This window comes from Eriocheir sinensis, chromosome 8 (genome assembly GCF_024679095.1).
Source record: "Eriocheir sinensis breed Jianghai 21 chromosome 8, ASM2467909v1, whole genome shotgun sequence".
In the NCBI taxonomy this organism is placed as follows: Eukaryota; Metazoa; Arthropoda; class Malacostraca; order Decapoda; family Varunidae; genus Eriocheir; species Eriocheir sinensis.
Window position 1 is genome coordinate 23,529,241 of NC_066516.1, and position 21,654 is coordinate 23,550,894.

The 21,654-nt window shown below is 46.6% G+C and overlaps 2 protein-coding genes across 4 annotated transcripts in view; one reads left to right on the forward strand and one right to left on the reverse strand.

Annotated features, from left to right (window-relative positions):
* Positions 1 to 21,654, reverse strand: part of LOC126995724 (uncharacterized) — an 81,975-nt gene that overhangs the window by 11,213 nt on the left and 49,108 nt on the right. For both annotated transcript variants that reach the window (XR_007750662.1, XM_050855564.1), the window contains exon 3: positions 1,002 to 1,132. Coding sequence is in view for 1 of the 2 variants with exons in the window: in XM_050855564.1 (XP_050711521.1) it covers positions 1,002 to 1,132 (131 nt within the window). In the remaining variant the exon portion in view is untranslated. The remainder of the gene's footprint in view (positions 1 to 1,001; positions 1,133 to 21,654) is intronic.
* The window catches only part of LOC126995723 (homeobox protein aristaless-like 4), a 51,485-nt gene continuing 46,915 nt past the window's right edge, over positions 17,085 to 21,654 (forward strand). The window contains exon 1 of one of the 2 annotated variants that reach the window (XM_050855562.1): positions 17,085 to 18,580. In XM_050855562.1, coding sequence (XP_050711519.1) covers positions 17,920 to 18,580 — 661 coding nt within the window. In that variant the 5' untranslated portion in view covers positions 17,085 to 17,919. The remainder of the gene's footprint in view (positions 18,581 to 21,654) is intronic. The other variant, XM_050855563.1, reaches the window with a different exon arrangement.

Genomic DNA, 21,654 nt, shown 5'->3' on the forward strand with positions numbered 1-21,654 from the left:
GAGGAGGAAAAAGAGAAAAAAAAAACTGTGGGAGAGTGAAATGCTTGTATTAGTCTGAGTTAGCTTGCTTGCCCTAGATAGAAAGACAGACAAAAATATGATATTGTAGCAGTGTAGTGATGCCCTCTACGTCGATGAGATGGACGAGGAGGAAAAAGAGGAAGGAAAAACTGTGGGAGAGTGAAATGCTCGTATCAGTCTGAGTCAGCTTGCCTGCCACAGATAGAGAGACAGACAAGTAGGTAGTGTAGAAGAGTAGTGATGCCCTCTATACGTCGACAAAGCTTTGGAAATCCCCAGTTACATCATTATCGAACCAACGACCTAGTGCAAAAAATTCCAAACACGCTAGCTCATAAAAGGCACAAAAAGTTACGTGTTTCAATGGGCAAGACCACAAGGACCACGGTTTTATTTTTATTTACCTTTTTTTTTTTTTGGCAGCGCTGGTGACAAGGGGCGTAGGTGTGGTTGTGGTTAAGACTGGTCTAGACTGGTTTTCCTTAACTTGATGATGATGATGATGATGATGATGTGGAATCGCCTTTGTAACGACTCCGAAAAACTTAGGTTAAATTGGGTCGGTGTTTTTTTGTGTTCTTTAATCTATAAGAGCTGTGTGCACCCTCTCTCCCTCCCTCCCTCCCTCTTGTCTCCTAATTAGTTACCATTTGCTAGGAAGTTGCAACCCAAACAGTTAACAGGGTTGGACTTATACAAAAAAGACGCAAGGAAGGATAGGCATAGATGAGAGGAAGGAAGAAAGTGAAGCCTAATTAGATGTCTCTTCGCTAGAAAGGTGCAAAACAAACAGTAACAAGGCTAAACTAAAGAAAAAAGAAGACAAGAAAGGAAGGAGAGGCATAGAGGAAAAACGAGGAAGGACGAGGGGAAAAGAAGGAAGGGAAAGCAGTACTGAGAGCAATGTATGAGCCTTCCATCGTCTACTATTTTAAGTGTGGCATCAGTTATAACAAAAGACTGAGCGAGACAAAGCTAACCTGGACCACACAGCTCAGGGGGAAGGCTTGTAGGGGGCGGCGTGACGCGAGGGAGTGTCACTAATATGTCCTTCCTGCCTTCCGTCCTTCCTCCTCGGGGCGGCACGTGGTCACCTGGTGGGGAGGACAGCCTGTAGGGAGGAGAAGTTGTCATCAGGGACATTCATCACGTGAGGAGAAGTAAGTTAGGTCTTCCTCCCTCCCTTATTCTCCCTTCCGTCCCTCCCTCCCTTCTCCCCTTCCCCCCCTCCCCAACACGGGTCTAATTAGCGCCAAACAATGTCTTTACCAGTGATTGTGTCGTTTCCTTTCCGTTGTTTTTGTTCTTTCGTTACTTAATTCGTTCGTTCGTTCGTTCGTTCCTGTGTAATATCATTCCTTATTTGTGTTTTTCCTTCCTTCCTTCCTTCCTTCCTTCCTTCCTTCCTTCTTTCATTCGTGTGTGTGTGTGTGTGTGTGTGTGTGTGTGTGTGTGTGTGTGTGTGTGTGTGTGTGTGTGTGTGTGTGTGTGTGTGTGTGTGTGTGTGTGTGTGTGTGTGTGTGTGTGTCTCTCTCTCTCTCTCTCTCTCTCTCTCTCTCTCTCTCTCTCTCTCTCTCTCTCTCTCATCACTCTTCCCCCAACACGCGGGGTCAAGTTACAGTTTTCGGGGTCATCAAGGTCACGCCGGGAGGACCTCGTGACGTAATGACCTCCTCCTCCTCCTCCTCCTCCTCCTCCTCCTCCCTCCTTACTTCCTCTACAAACCTTGACTACATAATAACTGCTACTGAGAGAGAGAGAGAGAGAGAGAGAGAGAGAATATATTGCCTAACTCTTCTTTAAATTCACTTATCTAATCTATATATCAAAATTATACATATGGGGGAAAAAAAAAAACGGGAAAACAACTGAAGGATTGAATTTAGCGGTTGTCAAGAGAGAGAGAGAGAGAGAGAGAGAGAGGTATAAGGGTACGATAGAGGTGAGGGAAGGGAGGAAGACTGGTGGGGGTATAAGTTGTAGGGGTAGAGAGAGAGGGAGAGAAAGAGAGAGGGAGGTTATGGAGGGGTGGGGAGAAGCTAGCGGGAGCATCATCAATATTGTTATGACGCGACACTCCACAGTAAAGAGTTCCGCCTGACACTGTTTGTTTGCTGAGCCTCTCCGTGTCGCTGCCTGATCTAGCTATTACCCCTCTCTCTCTCTCTCTCTCTCTCTCTCTCTCTCTCTCTCTCTCTCTCTCTCGGTATACTTCATTTTCTCCGCCATCTTCACTCCTATCTCTCTCTTTTCCTTCCTATTTCACTCTTAAATGCTCCCTCTTTTATTTTTTTATCTTTTCCCTGTTTTTCACACCCTTTCCCTCTTTGTCTCATCTCCGTTTTTCCTCCCTTTTTTCTTCGTCTTCCTCACCCTTCTCTTCCCTCTCCCTCTCCCTTTCCACACCTCTTTCCTCACTTATCTCAAACTCCTTTCCTTCCATCCCTTCGTCACTCCTTCCGTCGCTTCTTCACCCTTGCCTAATCTTGTTATAGCAGACCTTTGTTTTTCTCTATATTCTTTTCCATAATGTTTTCTTTTTCCTCTGATCATTCTCTGCACCTCTTCCTTTCTTCCTTTCCGCTCTCCTTTTTCCTCATTTCTTTCTCTCCTCTTTTCCTGCCCCCCCCCCCTTTTTTTTTTGCTACAACAGTAATATTTAAAAATAGTAACAAAATACCGTCATTGGTTGCAAAGTTATCGCAGTTCAAAGTTGGTCTGACTTTTGACTTACTTTTTATTCAGAAAATGGCGCTTGGTACTTTATAGAAACAGGTGTTCGCAATATATCTTCTCCAAACCTCTTCCTGTCGCCTTTCCTTTCAATATTCTTTCGATATTTGGATAATTTTCTTCGCTGTATTTTTTTCTCCTTTCTGCCTTCCTCTTAACTCCTTCGTGTAACCTTTCCTCTCTATTTTCCTTCAAGACTCGGGTAATTTTCTCCGCCGCATCCTTCACACTTTCCCTCAACAGCCCCAAACGTGACCCTGAGCCGCGCGGCGTGAGCACCAGCTAAGGTCACGGAGCCGCCACTCACGAGGGCGCGGGGCAGGGCGTGACGCGATCCAGGACCCATTTTATTATGTTCTTTCCTTTTCTTCCCCTTTTTTTCTGAGATGCGTAATCCGTGTTTTCTTGCGTCATTTCTTATCTTAGCAGTGATTATTCTTGTGTCTCTTCCGTGTTCACTTTTATTTATGTTAATGTTCCTGACTTTTCTTCCCTTTTTTTTTTATCCATGCCGAGGTGCGTGAAACGTTTTTTTTATTTAACGTTTTTTCTTGCGTAATTTCTTATCGTAGCAGCGAGTATTCTTGTGTAAGTCTTCCGCGTTTACTTGTATTTATTTTTTTATGCTGATTCCTTTTCGTTCCCTTTTTTATTCTGGTAAGGTGCGTAACCCCATTCTTATTAACCTTTTTCTTGCGTCATCACTTATTTTAGCTGCGTTTCTTATATCTCTTCCGTATTCACTTGCGTTTTTTTATGTTCTTTCCTTTTCGTTCCCTTTTTTTCTGGTAAGCTGCGTAAACTGTCTTCTATTAACCTTTTTCTTGCGTCATCATTTATTTTAGCCGCGTTTCATCTTTTATATCTTCCGTATTCACTTGCGTTTTTTCTGTTCTTTCCTTTTCGTTCCCTTTTTTTCTGGTAAGCTGCGTAAACTGTCTTCTATTAACCTTTTTCTTGCTTCATTTCGTATTTTACCCGTGTTTCTTCTTGTATCTTTTCAGTGTTCTCTTTTATTTATTTTCATGTTCCTTTCCTTTCTCTCCCTTTTTTTCTGATAAGGTGCGTAACCCCTTTTTTATTAACCATTTTCTTGCTTCATTTCTTATCTTATTCGCGTTTCTTCTTGTATCTTTTCCGTGTTCACTTTCATTTATTCTTTTGTTCCTTCCTTTTCTACTCTTTCTTTCTGGTCAGCTGCGTAATTTCCTTTTTTTGCTCCTTCCTATTCTTAACTTTCTTTCTGGTCAGCTGCGTAAGTTTTATTAAGAAAGTTTCCTTTGCGTCATGTCTTGAATTAGTTGCGTCTCTTTTTGTATCTCTTCCGTGTTTAACTTTTATTTTTCACTTTCATTTATTTTTTTGCTCCTTCCTATTCTTCCCTTTTTCTTCTGGTCAGCTGCGTAAGTTTTATTAGAAAAGTCTCCCTTGCGTCATGTCTTAAATTCGTTGCGTCTCTTTTTGTATCTCTTCCGTGTTTAACTTATTTTTGTTATGTTCCTTCTTTCCTTTTTTTCCCGGTTATTGATTTTTTTCTTGTTCCTCTCTCTTTCCTTATTTTCTGGCGAGCTGCAGCGCAATACCTTTTTTTTTAGTATTAACGTTTATCTTACCTCATTGTCATTTCTTGTTTCTCCTCCGTGTATAACTTGTACTTATCTATTATTCTCAGTTATGCATGATTCTTCAAGGTTCAGATTTTTCTTTTTTAATATTTTTTTTGTGTGTTTGATATTTCCCTCGCCTTTTTTTTCTGCATAGCCCTTGGTCAACCCCTTCTTCGTACCGTTAAGAAAGACGCAGAAAAGAATATATAGACAAAAGCTTCCAATCACTCGTATCTAGCGAGGAAAAAGAGAGAAGGAAAAATACCAACTCATGGAGATGGATAAAAAAATGGAAAAAGACACACTAGCGCAGTCACTCCTGTAGTCACTCGTGTTCCGTGAAGGCCGTACTTTGTTTCTGCCGTTAATTTATGCTCACGATGGAAGAAAACGGAACGTGAAACAAAAGCGCGTGAGAGGATTGAATTACGCATTACTGTGATGTACTCTCTCTCTCTCTCTCTCTCTCTCTCTCTCTCTCTCTCTCTCTCTCTCTCCCATTCTTTCATTCTTAGATTCTTTCATTCTTCCTCTTTTCCTCTCTTTCTCTCTCTCTCTCTCTCTCTCTCTCTCTCTCTCTCTCTCTCTCTCTCTCTCTCTCTCTTTTCCGGGGTGGGAGTGACAGCTCAATAGAAAGACTAAGCCACCTCGCGACTTTTACAATCCTCCTGTTTCCTTCACCTCTCCCTCCCTTCCCCTCCTCTCCCCGACTTTCTCCTTCCTTACTTCCTTGGTCTTAAATCTTATAAGGCGACGGGAGTGAATGTATTAAACTACTACACTTTTTCCTTCCCTTGTTTTCTCGCTTTCTTCCTTGTCTAAGATCTCAAGGAGGACACGGAATCGCATGCAAGTCATCAGATATAAATTCTATAATGTATATGACAGAATCGGTGGAGGTGGTAGCTGGGATTGGTACCGCTGCTGCTAATGATGATGAGTGGTCAGTGAGAGAGAGAAATGGCAAGGTGGTGGTGGTGGTGGTGGTGGTTGGTTCCTGCTGCAGTAACGCGGGGGAGGGAGAGGAGGGGAGGGAGGGGGCTGTTACGGCTGTGGGGGGCGGCAGGTAGTAGCCATGCAGTACAGCTTCCTCAGAGGGACATCCGGCGGGGGCGTGGGTGGCTCTCGGCGGCACTGTGACCCCCGCCGAGCCGCCCCGCCGCCTTGTAATTACCGGACGGCCGCCGACACCCTACACCGGCCTGCCGTCGCCTGTCCACCCGCCACGCCAGGCCAAGTCGACGGGTTGCCCAGGACTACCTACGCGGGCTGGTCAGGTTCCGGCGATTGGTGAGGCGGTGCTTTGTGAGGGTGATGAGGGTGTGGAGGGGATGAGAACGATGAGGGTGCGAGGGTATGAGCTTAATGAGGGTGTGAGAATGAAGAGGGTGTTGTGGTTTGGTGTGTTAATTAATATGAGTGTGTGAGTACATGAAGGCGTGAGGATGATAAGGGTCTGGCTGTGTGGATGTCAGGATGAGAGGGTGCAAGGGTGATTGGGGTGATGACGTGCAGGAGTGTAGGGATGTGAGGGTGTGAGGACGTGGGTGTAGGAGTGCATGAAGTTGTGATGCTGTTATGGGGTAGAAGACTGTAAGTGAGGGTGTATGTAAACGTGTGATTGAGACTGTGCGAGACTGATTGTAGTGCGTGTGTAAGGGTGTGCATATTTACCTGACTGAACGTAACTGATTGTGTGAAAATGTGAAACTGTTTGAGGATGTAGCGTGCATGTAAGTGACGATGTATGTAAACGTGTGATTGAGACTGTGCGAGACTGATTGTAGTGCGTGTGTAAGGGTGTGACTATTTACCTGACTGAACGTGATGATTGTGTGAAAATGTGAAACTGTTTGAGGATGTAGCGTGCATGTAAGTGTTTGAGTGTGATAACCTGTGTGCGAGCGACGGCCAAGGATACTACAAACTCTCCCTTTCTAGACTATCCCCTTGACATCAGCTCCAACGTCATCAGTCATCCAGACCGCGCTTCCTACCGTTTCTATGTACAAATTTTACGGTTTAATGGCTTTACATCCAACGTATTGATATGCTTCAGTTAGTAATAGTAAGGCAGAATAACCATGACTAGATGTATGTGGACTATATGGTGTTAAACAGTTTAGAAGTTGCCGTAATGACTGATAATAAACGACATCTAATAGAAGGGGAGTTTGCAATACGACCGTGACATAGTGTAAGATTCATGCCAGAATAACTACCGAAGAGACACGAGGTAGAGAGTCCATGTGTTCAGTCGAGGATGATAATTATAACATGTAACCCTACTAATGTGTGTGTGTGTGTGTGTGTGTGTGTGTGTGTGTGTGCTCGGCCTCAGATGGTGCCTAACGTAAAGGTCATCCGGGTCCCGCTGCCTCGTGACCCCCGGTGAGGTCATAAGGGCACAGGACGCCCAGACCACCGGGGCGGCCAGCACGTGGGGCGGAGGTGGTGACAGACGGGGCGAGGAAGAGGAGGAGGAGGAGAAAGAAGGAAAGGTGGAAGTGCAAGGAGGGTGAAATGAGAAGGAAGAGTGGAGAAGAACTGAGGACGATGATGATGAGGAGGAAAGGATGGAGAAGTAATGAGGATGATGAGGAGGAGGAAGAAAAATGGCAAAGAGAGAACAAGGACGAGGAGATAGGTTAGAGAGGAAAGAGGAGGAGGAGTAGGGTGAAGGAAAGCGAAAGGAAAGCTGAAACACCGAGAAGAAGAAGGGGGAGAAGGCGGAGGAGGAGAAAAAACAAGGAAGAGAAGGGAAAGCGAGAATGAGAGAATGTCGTTTGTCAAGTACTAATGCGAAAATAATAATTAAGTTGCAGAACAAAGGCATTCGTCTGTGCTACAACAATAACTACTACTACTACTACTACTACTACTACTACTTTTACTACTCCTGTTTTCGTTTTTGTTGGGCGTATAGCGCTGTTAAACTTTCTTGATGGGTCCTGTTGGTCGGTCCCAGTCTGTTAGTGGCGCAGGCAAGTGTTTTATAGTGACGTCATATTGCTGGGATCATGCTGCTCCCCGGAACTCATCTTTGCTCCTCTCTATAAAGTTTCTCTTAAGTCCGCGTTCATAGGTGACCATCAGGACATGTGGGTAGTCTTAGGCCACTCGGTGATGACTGAAAATTGTCAGCTTGTAGCGGCGGGCAGAAGTTAGTGGGGGTTAAGTTAGAGGAGGGTTAAGTTAGTGGGGGTTGAGTTTGTGGGGGTTAAGTTAGTGGGGGTTAAGTTAGTGTGGGCTAAGTTAGTGGGGGTTATGTTTGAGGTGGTTTAAGTTTGTGGGGGTTGAGTTTGTGGGGGTTAAGTTAGTGGGGGTTAAGTTAGTGGGGGTTAAGTTAGTGGGGGTTAAGTTAGTGGGCGTAAGTTAGTGGGGGTTAAGTTAGTTAGTGGGGTTGAGTTTGTGGGGGTTAAGTTAGTGGGGGTTGAGTGTGTGGGGGTTAAGTTAGTGGGGGTTAAGTTAGAGGAGGGTTAAGTTAGTGGGGGTTAAGTTTGTGGGGGTTTAAGTTAGTGGGGGTTGAGTGTGTGGGGGTTAAGTTAGTGAGTGTTAAGTTAGTGGGGGTTAAGTTAGTGGGGGTTAAGTTAGTGAGGGTTGAGTTAGTGGGGGTTAAGTAAGTGAGGGCTAAGTTAGTGAGGGCAAAGTTAGTGGGGGTTAAGTTAGTGAGGGTTAAGTTAGTGAGGGCTAAGTTAGTGAGGGCAAAGTTAGTGGGGGTTAAGTTAGTGAGGGCAAAGTTAGAGGAGGGTTAAGTTAGTGGGGGTTGAGTTTGTGGGGGTTTAAGTTAGTGGGGGTTGAGTGTGTGGGGGTTAAGTTATTGAGTGTTAAGTTAGTGGGGGTTAAGTTAGTGGGGTTAAGTTAGTGAGGGCAAAGTGAGGGGGGGTTAAGTTAGTGAGGGCTAAGTTAGTGAGGGCAAAGTTAGTGGGGGTTAAGTTAGTGGGGGTTAAGTTAGTGAGGGTTAAGTTAGTAGGGGTTAAGTAAGTGAGGGCTAAGTTAGTGAGGGCAAAGTTAGTGGGGGTTAAGTTAGTGGGGGTTAAGTTAGTGAGGGTTAAGTTAGTGAGGGTTAAGTTAGTGAGGGCAAAGTTAGTGGGGGTTAAGTTAGTCACCACATCCTTACTACTACTCTGGTCTTGCATCAGTTAAAGTTACGACCCAATAAAAGCAACTTGTGTCCAGATGAAGAGGTGGATGGGGAAAGGGAAGGGGAGGGGAGGGCTGGGGAGCAAAGGTGGGGTGAGGGGTGAGGCGATGCTGACCAAGGAGGGGAGAGGGTCAGAGTCAGCAGGAAACTTGTCGCCTCCCCCCAGTACCTCTCCTCTCCCCCTTCCCCATCCTTCCCCTCCCATTTTCCATCCCCTTTCCCCCTCATTTGCTTGCCTGACCTCCCCAGCGACCTTGCTTATGTCAGGACCATCAACACCACGACCATCACCATCACCACCACAAGTGTAGGCCATCCCATTTCCCCTTTGTCCAAACCACCATTTTTCTACCCCACCACCACTGTCACCACCATCATCTGCCCATTACCCCCTAACTAAACCACTATTTCTGCTCACACTTCCAAACCACCCCCACAATCCCTACCCCTGTAACCACCATATCCCCAGCACCATTTCAACTATAATACAATAGCATGCCCTCTCACCATCACCCTCAATCTTGCCACCCTGCCTCACTAACACTATCACCATTAACACCATCAACCAACCATTACGCGCCCTGGAAGTAATATATTTTAAGACGTACGAAACAGCAGCGATGACTCAAATATCTTCCTTCTTATATAGCTGACGACCGCTTCACCCTTCTCCTCCCGTCTTGTAAGCGCGCGCACACACACACACACACACACACACACACACACACACACACACACACACTAAATATCATTATCATTATTATTATCATGAGAGAGAGAGAGAGAGAGAGAGAGAGAGAGAGAGAGAGAGAGAGAGACTTGTAAAACCAGAAAACGAGCCAAGAAATTGTTAATCTGACATCTGAAAGCAATCTCTCTCTCTCTCTCTCTCTCTCTCTCTCTCTCTCTCTCGCAATAAACTACCGGAGACATCTTACTGCTCCACCCATCTGCCCGGTTCCCCTCTCTGCCTCTCCCTCCCCTTCCCTCCACTACCCATTTTCTCTAAGTGCCCGTGCCCCTTCTTATTTACATGAGGGGGCGGCGCACTGCTACCTCCCCTTCCCCTCTGCGCCCGCACTGAGAGTAGGAAGTAGCGGTGTCTCAGTTCATGGGGCGACACGGGAAGGTGGAATGAGTTGGGTAGAGAGGAGACGGAGCACAGTGTAGGCTGGCCACCGTTCTAGCATGACTTTTCACCTACGCCTAAGTATGTATAGGAAAAACAGATCTTACCTTTTAATCACAATAGTCAAGTGTAAGGTTAGCGCCACCATTTGCCTTTCTCACCCATCCCAGATAGGTATAGCAACTTGTAGACTCCATTTGCCTCGCTGTCAAACGCCTCACTGTCAAACGCCTCGGTGTGTTTCATGTTCTGATGCCGTAACTCCTGCGCGCTTCTTTCCTTTTCTCGTGAATCACCTCTGCTTCATGTTCTCTCAATGCCTCAGTCCTGCGCGCTACAAGAGTTTTCCCTTTCTCGTAAAACACAGTATGGTTATCCGGTGCTTCAAGTCCAGCGCGCTACAAGAATTTTCCCGCTCTCGTAAAACACAGTATGGTTGTCCGGTGCTTCAAGTCCTGCGCGCTACAAGAATTTTCCCGCTCTCGTAAAACACAGTATGGTTGTCCGGTGCTTTAAGTCCTGCGCGCTACTAGAGTTTCCTTTCCCGTAAAACCCCAACGCTTCATGTTCACGCGGTGCCTCAAGTCCTGTACGCTATATATACTACTGTTTCGCATCCTAGTAAAACCCCAACGCTTCATGTTCACGCTATGGCTTAACCTCTTGACTGCGGATTTCCTACAAGAAGGCATCACCAAGCTACAGGAATGGAACAAAAAGTGACTGTTACAATTCAATGAAGAAAAATGTAAAGTCCTGCACCTTGGAAGGGGATATCCAGCACACCAATACCACATGGGAAACACTCCACTATCCACCACAGAGGCAGAGAAAGACCTGAGAGCATACGTTACCAGGCTACCAGTGAAAGCCAAATCCGTGCAAATCGCAGCGGACGGGTTAATTAAAAGTCCTGTTACTTCTGTTTCCCGTCCTCGTAAAACACCTGTGCTTCATGCTTTCCCGATGCTAATGTCATATATTCTAATAGATTTTCCTTATCCTGTAAATCACCAGTGGTTCAAGCGTGTGTCATATGTTCTAAACGCTGCTAGATTTCCCTTCCTAGCAAAACATCAGCGCTTATTAATCACTTTGTTACAGCAAGAGAGCAAACCAAAGCAGAGGCCATCCCGAGGTGGAGCCGTTTGTCGCTTCCCAACGGGCGCGTCACACAGCAGGAGGACGCTAGGCAGACACACGGAGCTGAAGGCTGTCACTTTAAGGCTGTCACTCTCTCTTTCACCTGCCCCCACCACCCCTTCTCTCTCTCTCTCTCTCTCTCTCTCTCTCTCTCTCTCTCTCTCTCTCTCTCGCTCTCTCTCTCTCTCTCTCTCTCTCCTTATATAACTGACAAATAATACGTTACGTGCAAATCTTTTCATGCATATTCAAGATCACATTTTAAATCATTCTCTCCCTCACACATGCCATTAAATACCCCGCCTTACACCCTCTGCCCCCCTCTTGCATACCCTCCACTGATACCCTCCCTCCCCCGGCTACTATCCTTACATAATATATACCCTACTTTCCTTCTCTCGTCTTCTGTCTCACCCAAATACCCTGCATGCCTCTTACCCCTCACCTTTTAGCTCCCTAGACTGCCGCCGCCACTGTCCGCTCTGTCGCTCTCTAGCCCGCTCCTCTCTTCCCCGATCCCTGCAGCTCTCCACCAGACACTCGGATCTCGGCGTCAACCCCACTCAGCAGGCGCCCACTGAGGCACACCAGAGGCAAGCTGAGGTGACGGGATCTCCTCCACTACAATAACTGTATATACACCACCCGCAGCTCCGTCTCATGCACTTCACCGCCGTTCTTGAGAGGCAGACACGCTTGCACTGACACGTTCCTTATACAATTGACACTGGATACTGCACGTCATAAAAAATAAATCCACCACTACCCCATTGACTGAATACACCACTAGCAGCTCTATTCCAAGCACTTCATCGTCGTTCTTGAAATGCAGACACGCTCGCACAGACATACCTTATACAGTTGACTCCAGATGCTGCACCTCATAAAAGAACCATCACTATAACCACTACAGCCACCACTACAATGTTTAAATACACCGCAGCCTTGTCCCCCGCACTTCACCGCCGTTCTGAAGATGCCCACACACTCGTACTAGCACATACCTCCTGTTGATAGCTGATACCGCACGTCATAAACAAATCCACCAATATAACCACATTAACCACCGCAATGGTTGAATACACCGCACCCCTGTCCCCAGCACTTTACCGCGGTTTTAGAGGCACGCACACTCCCATTAATATATACCTGATGCTACTGACACTAGATTCTGCACCTCCTAAAAAGTCCACCGCACTCACAATGACAATCACACCGCACCCTTATACCGAGCGCTCCGCCATCGTTCTTAAAATGAATACACACACCTACACTAACCAACCTTGCAATGCATTTTTCACCTCATAAGCTGCACTTCATAATACAATACGAATAGAGGAGATAGTAAAGCTTGTAAAATATTTGATCGGGCTTTTGATTTTGTATAATGAATGAAGTCGATGAGTGTGTGATTTTGTGTATATTAAATGTGTGTTGTTTCTGAGTTGGAGATTTTATGATTCTTCTCTCTCTCTCTCTCTCTCTCTCTCTCTCTCTCTCTCTCTCTCTCTCTCTCTCTCTCTCTCTCTCTCTCTCTCTCTCTCTCTCTCTCTCTCTCTCTCTCTCTCTCTCTCTCTCTCTCTCTCTCTCTCTCTCTCTCTCTCTCACACACACACACACACACACACTTGAGCATAAGATGTTTGCAGGTGTTTGTACAGCGTTAGAGGAGGAGGAGGAGGAGGAGGAAGGGAAGGGGGAAGAGGAAGATAAGATTGTGACGTAGCCTTTGAAAATCAACTGAAACAAACAAATTATACTGAAGAAGAACGAAAAATAATACTCAAACAATAATGAAAATCAATTCTAAAACAAATAAAAAGATAAATGAATTGCAGGATAATGCTAATGAAAAAAACTACTGAAGAAGATTTGAAGAAAAAAGGAAGAAATAGGATGCATGCGAATTAAAAAACAAAACAAAAATAATATTGGAGGAAAAGAAGAGTAAAAACGAATAGAGGAACTAAACATGCTAACCCACAAGAAAAAAAAAAAAAAAAAAAAAAAAAAGAAGAGGAGAAGAATGAAGAGGCCAGACACGACCAAGAAGTGGAGGAACACCAAGTTAGGGAAGTGTGTGTGAGAGGAGGACCTTCTTGAGCCACCACCACCGCCGCCTTGCTCCCTCATCACCACCACCGCCGCCTTGCTCCCTCACCACCACCACCGCCGCCTTGCTCCCTCACCACCACCACCACCACCACCACCACCATCCTCACTACCACCACCATCCTCACTACCACCACCACCACCACCACCACTGCAACCACCACCACCACCACCATCCTCACTACCACCACCACCGCCGCCTTGATCTCTCACCACCGCCGCCACCACCACCACCACTACCACCACCACCGCCGCCTTGCTCCCTCACCACCGCCGCCACCACCACCACCACCACCATCGTCACTATAAAAAAAATATACACCACCTTCACCATTTTCGCCACCACAGCGTTATTTTAAGTTGAGCGAATAATGCTCGTTGTAGTAAAACAAAAAACTGACATATAATAAATAAAGTTACTATGTAGAAAATAAATATCGAGAAAATAAGCAGATGATAAAAAAACATTATAGAAAAAACAATCGATATTTTCATTTGGCAAAATAGAAAAAAAAACTAAACATTTGCAAGACAACAAAAATAAAACAAACAAAATATGAAGACGTTTTCAAAATAAAAATAGAAAAGAAAAAGAGCGATTGAAAAAAAGAAGATAAGGAAACACCCACCTTTCACACACACACACACACACACACACTCCCACCCTCCCCCTTCCACACACAGGGCACAGGGTGAGGTGAGGCGCGCTAGGTATAGGTAAGTGAACTGTTTATTTGTGGTGGAGAGCGACAGACGGGCGGCCCCTCCACCACAGCGGCCGCCCTCGTAATGACCGACCACCTGCCCCCTGCGCCCCTCCTCCCCCGCCCTCTCCTCACGTCGCTGTGGATTATTCTCACCGCTAATTGTTCCCGCTGGTCAGGTATCCGAGGAAGTGTATATTTACGGTGTATGAGCGTCCTTGCGCTTTTCATACTTCACGCTTTTGTTGCCCGCCGTTGAGTACTAATATAATTGATACGCCAGTCTGGGATGAACCTGACGCAGCATCCAGCAAGCATCACGCAGACAAGTACGAACACAAGACAGCCTAAAACGAACATCTTAAGACCATTACGTAAAGCAGAAATTGGTGAGATTGATAAACTAAAGCCTCGAATTGACATCACGCAGCATCCAGTAGGCATCACACAGACGAATTTGAGCATCAGACAACCCAAAACGCTCGTCTTAAGCCCATTATATAAGGCAGAAATTGATAAGATTGATAAGCTACAGCCTGGAATACCTACCATGCAGCATCCAGCAGGCAAAACACAGATGAATTTGAGCATCAGACAACCCAAAACGTTCATTTTAAGACCATTATGTAAAGCAGAAATTGATAACATTGATAAACCAAAGCTTGGAATTGACACAGCATCCAGCAAGCATCACACAGCAAAGGGAGATCGTAAGTTACAAGATAGCAAAGGGAGATCGTAAGTTACAAGATAGCAAAGGAAGATCGTAAGTTACAAGATAGCAAAGGGAGATCGTAAGTTACAAGATAGCAAAGGAAGATCGTAAATGAGGAAAATACAACACCAGACACTCCGAAATAAGCCTCTAAAGCCTATCATATAAAGCCGAAATCACACATGCAGGCCACATATGGAGTAAACCTAATCTACATAACCTATATAAACGACACGCGAGAAACTTAGACCATAGCGTAGTTGACAAGTGAGGAGCGGAAGGAGACTTGTTCAGTTAGATCTCAATTACTATGAGAGAGAGAAATATAAATTGAAGGCTTTGTATATTTTGTATGTTACCACAGCAGTAAAAAATAAATGTAGAGTTAGTATTTGTTTGTATTTGTTTATTTGTATTAGTATTGTATTGTAGTATTGTATTAGTAGGCTTTCCGACCATACACTTTCGCACTCACACAGATAACGATATGGATTTATGGTTATCCTTAAAAACGCTAATTATTGACGTTTTCTCTAATAGTTATGGGTCAAAAGTCGGAAAATACAGAGTTGTGAGTACGATATTCCAGTAACGCCAGCTTGTTCAGTGATGCAGTAAGTAGCGTTGAAAATAAAGGAGCAAAACACGATACTTCATCTCCACGGCACATTCTCTCTCCCTGCTCTCGAGTCTATACGAACCAAGCAAAAAGTTTATAATGTTAGGGGAGCAGCGAGCCAGCCAGCCAGCCGTCCCTCCCTCTGCCTCTGCTTCCTCCCCCTCGGCTGTCACGGGCGGTGCTAACAAGGCGCCTCACTCACCTACAAATTAGCCTAAGCCCTCGCTAAGGACCCGCCCAGCCCAGGATAACGCTCACCCGCCGTCACACGAACAGGGGGAGGAATATTCAGAGTAAAACACCATTAGTTTCTGGTATTTATAACGCCCTCTATTCCCCCGTCTCCCCGATGTCACTCTCCTCGTGCTTTCCCGGCGTGCATATTGTGAGGGAAAGATCGTTTGAGTCTAGTATTTATAAAGCACTTCGTCTCTTCCTGGTGTCGTGTCCAATGCCAGATCGTGCTCTGTGCTTTGCTTTCCCGGCGTACACTCAGCCAAGAGAGTTAATCCTATACCCCGGAACTTGAAGCTAAAAAAGAGGAAACGGATAGAAACAAGCTATTTTCAACTATCAGCGACCTATTCACTGTATCTAACTTCTCTCATTCATTTTTTCATCCTCTAAAATAGCCTATCACGAGACATTTTCAACTATCAGCGTTCTACATCCTCTACACTACAGTTTCCTGAGGCCTAACACAATCTATTTTCGACTATCAACATCCTAAATCCTTGCTAGTTTCCCACATCCATTTTTTCATTCTCTACAGTTTCCCTCATTCTCTATTTCATCCTCAAAAGCGACCTAACACAAGCTATTTTCGACTATCATCATCCTACATCCTTTCTAGTTTCCCACATTAATTTTTTCATCCTCATAAGTAGCCTATCGCGAGATATTTTCAACTATCAGCGTTCTACATTCTCTACATTTTCCCTCATTCTCTATTTCATCCTCTAAAGCGAGCCGAATACGTGAGCCATTTTCAGCTATAAGCGTTCTACATCTTCTTTAGTTTCCTAATTCTCCATTTCACCCTCTAAAGCCATCTAACATGAGTCATTTTCAACCATCAGCATCGTATACATCCTCTCTAGTTTCCCTCTTTCTCTATTTCATTCTCAAAAGCGACCTAACACAAGCTATTTTAAACTATCATCCTACATCCTCTCTAGTTTCCCTCTCTCTATTTCATCCTCTAAAGCTATCTAACATGAGCCATTTTCAACTATCAGCGTTCTACATCTTCCCTAGTTTCCTCATTTTCCATTTCACCCTCACGAGCCATTTTCAATCAGTAATGTCCTAATTCCGCTCTAGATTTTCCCCATTCTCTCTTTTATCCATTGAAACGGTCTAACGCATCAACCTTTTTTTCCAGCTCTCAGTGTACTGCGACCTCTCTTTACTTCACTCATTCTCTCTTTCATTATAAGGTGTTAGATTACCTTGAAGGGCAACTGTGTGCTACTCGAGGGATGTTAGGCCATGTTGCGTATTCTCATCTCTTAACCATGGATTTTTTTTATAATAGAAGCTTGAAAGTGTGAGTAAAATATTGATAGTCGTGGATACGAGTGTAAGTCCTGAGGGAGCCACCGAACATAAGCTACAGGTGAGCCCCTTTTTGATGTCAACAGGAAAAGGTAACAGGGCAAGTACGGGGGATTGTTATGAGGGACAGAACTGAAGGTAAGTGTGTGTGTGTGTGGGTGTGTGTGTGTGTGTGTGTGTGTGTGTGTGTGTGTTTGTGTGTATGAAGAAGTGAGGACAAACACCGATCATTACTGTGGCGATAAAATAAAGAAAAACATCACAATATGGGGTGAGAATGTGTGCGAGAGAGAGAGAGAGAGAGAGAGAGAGAGAGAGAGAGAGAGAATGGGCATGGTGGTGGGCGTGGCTGCGAGGGCTGGGTGCTCTGGGAGGAAGAGAGGCCACGCCCCTTGCCGAGGTGTCAGCGGGAAGCCAGCCAATGAGCGAGCCCGGCCGCCCTCCCCTCTGGCCCGGTCGACGCGAGGGGACACGAAATCTCTACCCTCGCCCCTTCCCTCGGGCCTGGCTCGAGAATAAGCCCCGAGGAGATGCCGCTAAACACTGTCCATCACACCAGGAAAACAGTTGATGGTTTGATATCGCAATGCGTCAAGAGTGTGGTTGCCTACTGACAGGTGGCAGCCTGAGGCCCCTCCCCGCGGGCACGTGAAGGCGTGGCTAGCGGGGGTGGGAGGGGACGGGGTGTTGGGGAGGCCCTGGCGCCAGGGTGTCAGTGACTGTGGTGGCACCCTCTCGTCGTGGCACTCGGCCGACGCTCCCACAAGCTGCCACTCCCTTCCGTCTCCCTCCCGCCCCGCGGTAATCAAGTCCAGGTGTGGAGCAGCGTCCCGCCGCCCCGCCGCCGCCCAACAGTTTTTACAGCGTGTCTCCAGCCGTGCGACGCATGACTGACCGTCACAGCAAAGTAAGGCTGGAGGGTGACTTGGGAGCAGGCCTTGAGTGGCAGCAAGGCCGCGACTCGGGCGACGGCGACGGTCCGCGACCAGCCCGCCAGCCGCAGCCGCTCCTCTCAGCGTAATTGATAGTGGCACCGCTGGGGGCAGTGCCAAACCTGAGACATCGTGCCACTCAACCTGCTGCCGCTTCTGTAATTCTTGAAAATGAGGGTTGACTTTGGAAAATCAGATAAAAGGGAATAAGAGTCGGGTGTACCCTTGCTGAGGGGAGGCGTCGAGGCACCTGACACCACGCTCGTCCTACAGCGGTGTGGCTGACATTATTCACGCTCATATTCACTTCGTCGCGAGAATAATCCGCGAGCGACAGCGGCCACCGGTGTTCTTGGCGTTGCGGGTAGTGAAGTGTGCTTCAGTGAGGGCACTTGTCCATGGCGGGGTGTGTGGGGTCATCCGGGGTGGTGGATGAGTGATCCGAGGTGCGAGAGTGAGCAGTGTGTTGTGTGTTGTGCTGGGGCGGGAGTGTTGCGCCCACCATGATGAGCTACAACACGGGCGGCATCAGCGGGGGGGACGTGAGTTACCTGGACAAGGTGGCGCCCAACTCACCTGGGGACCACAAGCGTTTTACCGTAAGTCACCTGCTGGACCTGCCTGACCTGGTGCGGGTGCCGCAGGTCCCCTCCTCCTTCCCTCACGAACTCTCGGCCCTTCACGCCCATTCCGTCCCCGACCTGTCGGCGCTGCACCAGCTGCCCGCGCCACACTTTTATCACAGTGCTCGGTCTCCGTCACTGCAACAAGAACAGCAGCAACAACTGCAGCAGCAGCAACAGCAACTGCAGCACCACCAGGCTCAGCAGCACACCCCCATTCCGCCTCAGCACCATCAGCAGCAGCACCTTCAACAGCAGCGGCAGCAGCAGCAGCAACAGCAGCAGCAGCAGCAGGCGGTGGAGTGCAACAGTCAGTCTCAACAGCAACAAATCCACCACAATCAAAAGCAGCTTCAAGTCCACCAGCAGCACATGCAGCAGCGCCTTCCTCTCGTGCAGCAGGCTGCCTCCGGCCAGGTGCAGCAGCAGCAGCACATACAGGCGCCGCATCAACCAGGCGGCGAACGAACGGTGGGGAGCTGCGCGGCGCCCAAGACGGAAAGATCGCCGTCCTCCGCGCCGGACACCGACAGGAGTGACGGTGAGTGTGTTGCAGGTTTTAGTAGTAATGCGCGCCAAGCTGCTGCCACTCTCCTGTTACGTTCATTACACGCATACTACTGTCACATACTCTATAACTCATCGCTTTAGTTTCTGCATTAGCAAGCACCTCTTCCTTCGCGGAAAAAAAAGGTGAAATACATCTTGCAATCTATCTATCTACATATCTACCTATCATCTAATCAATCTGACCTTTTTATCAGATGCAATGACATCGAACCCCATGACGAGGGAAAAAAAATCTCCCTGTCGAGCACGAGTCAATACTTCCCCTCCAGCACGTCTCGCCGCATGACGGACTCCCGCGAGGCTTATGCATTTCACATTTTCCTTGTGGCAGTAACTCTCCAGTGACGGAAAAGTGTAAGATGTGGCGGGATAGACGAGAAGTTATGTGCCGCAGGTGGTGGCAGAGGTTCATCAGCGAGATCCGCGCGAGGGTGGCGGCGGCTCGCCGCTGCTGCTGCTGCTCAGGGATTCACGACTCATACAGAAGCGCCCACACTGCGGAGGATCCCTACTATCGAGTCCGAGGGTTATGATCATTAAAAATAATAATAATAATAATAACTTGCATGGCTAAAAGTGATTTCCTCTTTACCCGCTGCGATAGCGAGGTATGGAGGATGGCAACGAACAATTAAGCTTCAAGATGAGCGTACGCACAGCCTCTTTTGCTTTTATGTGCAGACCCACGGCACTGGCAGACTGTCCTGTAGGGCTCTGGTGATCGACCCACCTCGTTGGTGGCACAAGTGCACTTTCATTTTTTAGTGGCGCCGCCATTTATGCTCCTATTTGGCCCATGTTGCCCTCTTCCCCCGGGTGCTCCTTTCACCAGAACGCTCTGAAGAGGAGTTAAAAGAATATATTTTTTTTCGACCACTCGATGCGGGCTGATAATTTCGGCAGCCTTCGATGGGACTAAACTCGGGGTCCCGCGTTCACCACGCCGGAACGCTAACCGCTCGGCCACCGCCTTACCGTTTTTAGATGTAAATTCAGATAAATATTGTAAACAGAAAGGTCATTCACGCGCTTTCTTTCACAGTCGGAACAATTTTACTTATTAAACACCGATTCGCGCAGTGCGCGGGAGGTACTGCTGGCCGATGACGATGGGATGATAATATTTTCGCAGCAAAATAACAATTGTTTCATTGACGCACTTCAATCCAAGAGACAACATAACACAAAAACAGCACATACTTTCGCATCATCTTTACTACTAGTAAAACGTCTGGCTGCGGGTGAAGGCGCCCCTCGCCGACCCGCGGCACGAGCCTTGACGCATGCCTGTCCCTGCTGGCAGCCGTCTGTTGAGGATTTTATTTTATTTAAGATGACCTTCCCGACCTCGGTCATTACAGTGTTAGCGCCCCTAATAGCCTACAAGAGTGACGGGCTTCATGGAAAGATCCCCGTGATATTTTGGTGCGGCCAACAATCAAGCGACGGCTTCTGGAGTGTGGATTTATTACTGGTTTATTAACCCGCTGTTTGTTGAGCGGAAACTTTACTCCCCCGATGAAAAAAACAACAACACATACATGCACAGCGCATACACACACAGGCACGTAATGATTGGCTGAACGGATGCATGAATGAATGAATGATTTCAATAGGCGCAGCAGCGACGGTGGTGCCGGAAGCAGACACAACTGCGCAAAGATTATAATAAAAATGTGATCGTTAGTTGAAAGAAAGGTCCGATAGATGCAGGAGCGGGGACGGCAGACGGCAAATATAAAACGTTCAGACGATGTTTTGTGTTAGACCTTACCCTTGCGGACACCTTATTTCCTGGTGTGAAAATATTTCCCCGGCTTAAAATTACTACTTAGAAAGAATATCGAGATATGAGGTCAATGACTCTGTGTGTAGGGCGACCGAAGCCTTGCAGACCTTAAATCCTATAGTGAAGCAGATGTGCGGGATTACATTACCACTCCAAGACACAGTGAATGATGAGCAGACCTTTGGTGGAGAGCATCAAAGACGCCATCAATTTTGAAATGAAAATTTGAACAAATGTCAGAGATCATAACGACGAAAAAGACAATAACTGATCGACAGCTAAGGAAAGTTTCGTTCAGTCGGCGCAACATCTGTGGTCATTTGTCGGAGAGAGACAGAAGGGGAAAGAATTATAGAAGGGAACATATCCCAGGAGACGGGACACAACCCCCGATTAATACCTGGTACCCATTCACTGATGGGTGGACAGGGGAGTAGGGTATCGGAAAAGCCGCCCAAATTTTTCCACTCCGCCCGGGATGGACAGCTAAAGAAATAGTGACTACCCAGAAATTGTTTAAGCCATAGACTTATTCTAATAAACAATTTGTAATAATAATAATAATAATAATAATGATAATAATAATAATAACAACAATACTACTACTACTACTACTACTACTAATAATAATAACACAAAACACACTTGTGGACACACTATACTAAGAGAAGGCATAATTAGCTAGTCTATTACATTACAATCACAGCCAAAAAACAAACAAAATGACGCACTCTATGTGGCGAATTTTGTCATCTTGCTCCTGTCTATCGTGGCTTACCGAGGCATGATTGACAACACCTGCGGGACGGAGACACACAGAACACCCAAACGTGGACGACAGATGAAACTGCAAGGCGACTGCACAGGCAACTAAAACAGACGCCCCGTTACAGACTTACACAGAGGAATAACCATAACCAGGAATAAACAACGAGGTCTTGCCCGCCTGCCAGCCCGGCCGCCGAGCCCTGTACTCGGTTTCGTTCCTTTGGTGTCGCCGGCGCCGCGGAGTATTTCATTTCAGGTCGCCCTTGTGTGTATTAATTCACCCCGACGCTGCACGCTTATGTATGGCGGGGAAAAAAAGAGCTAGAGTATTAAATGGCGTGTATCTGGTTGTTTATGAGAAAGAAAGAGAAAGAGAGAAAAGAAACTACTATTACTATTAATATTATTACTATTTTTATTGCATCTGCCATCACTACGACTACTACTACTACTACTACTACTACTACTACTACTGCTACTACTACGAC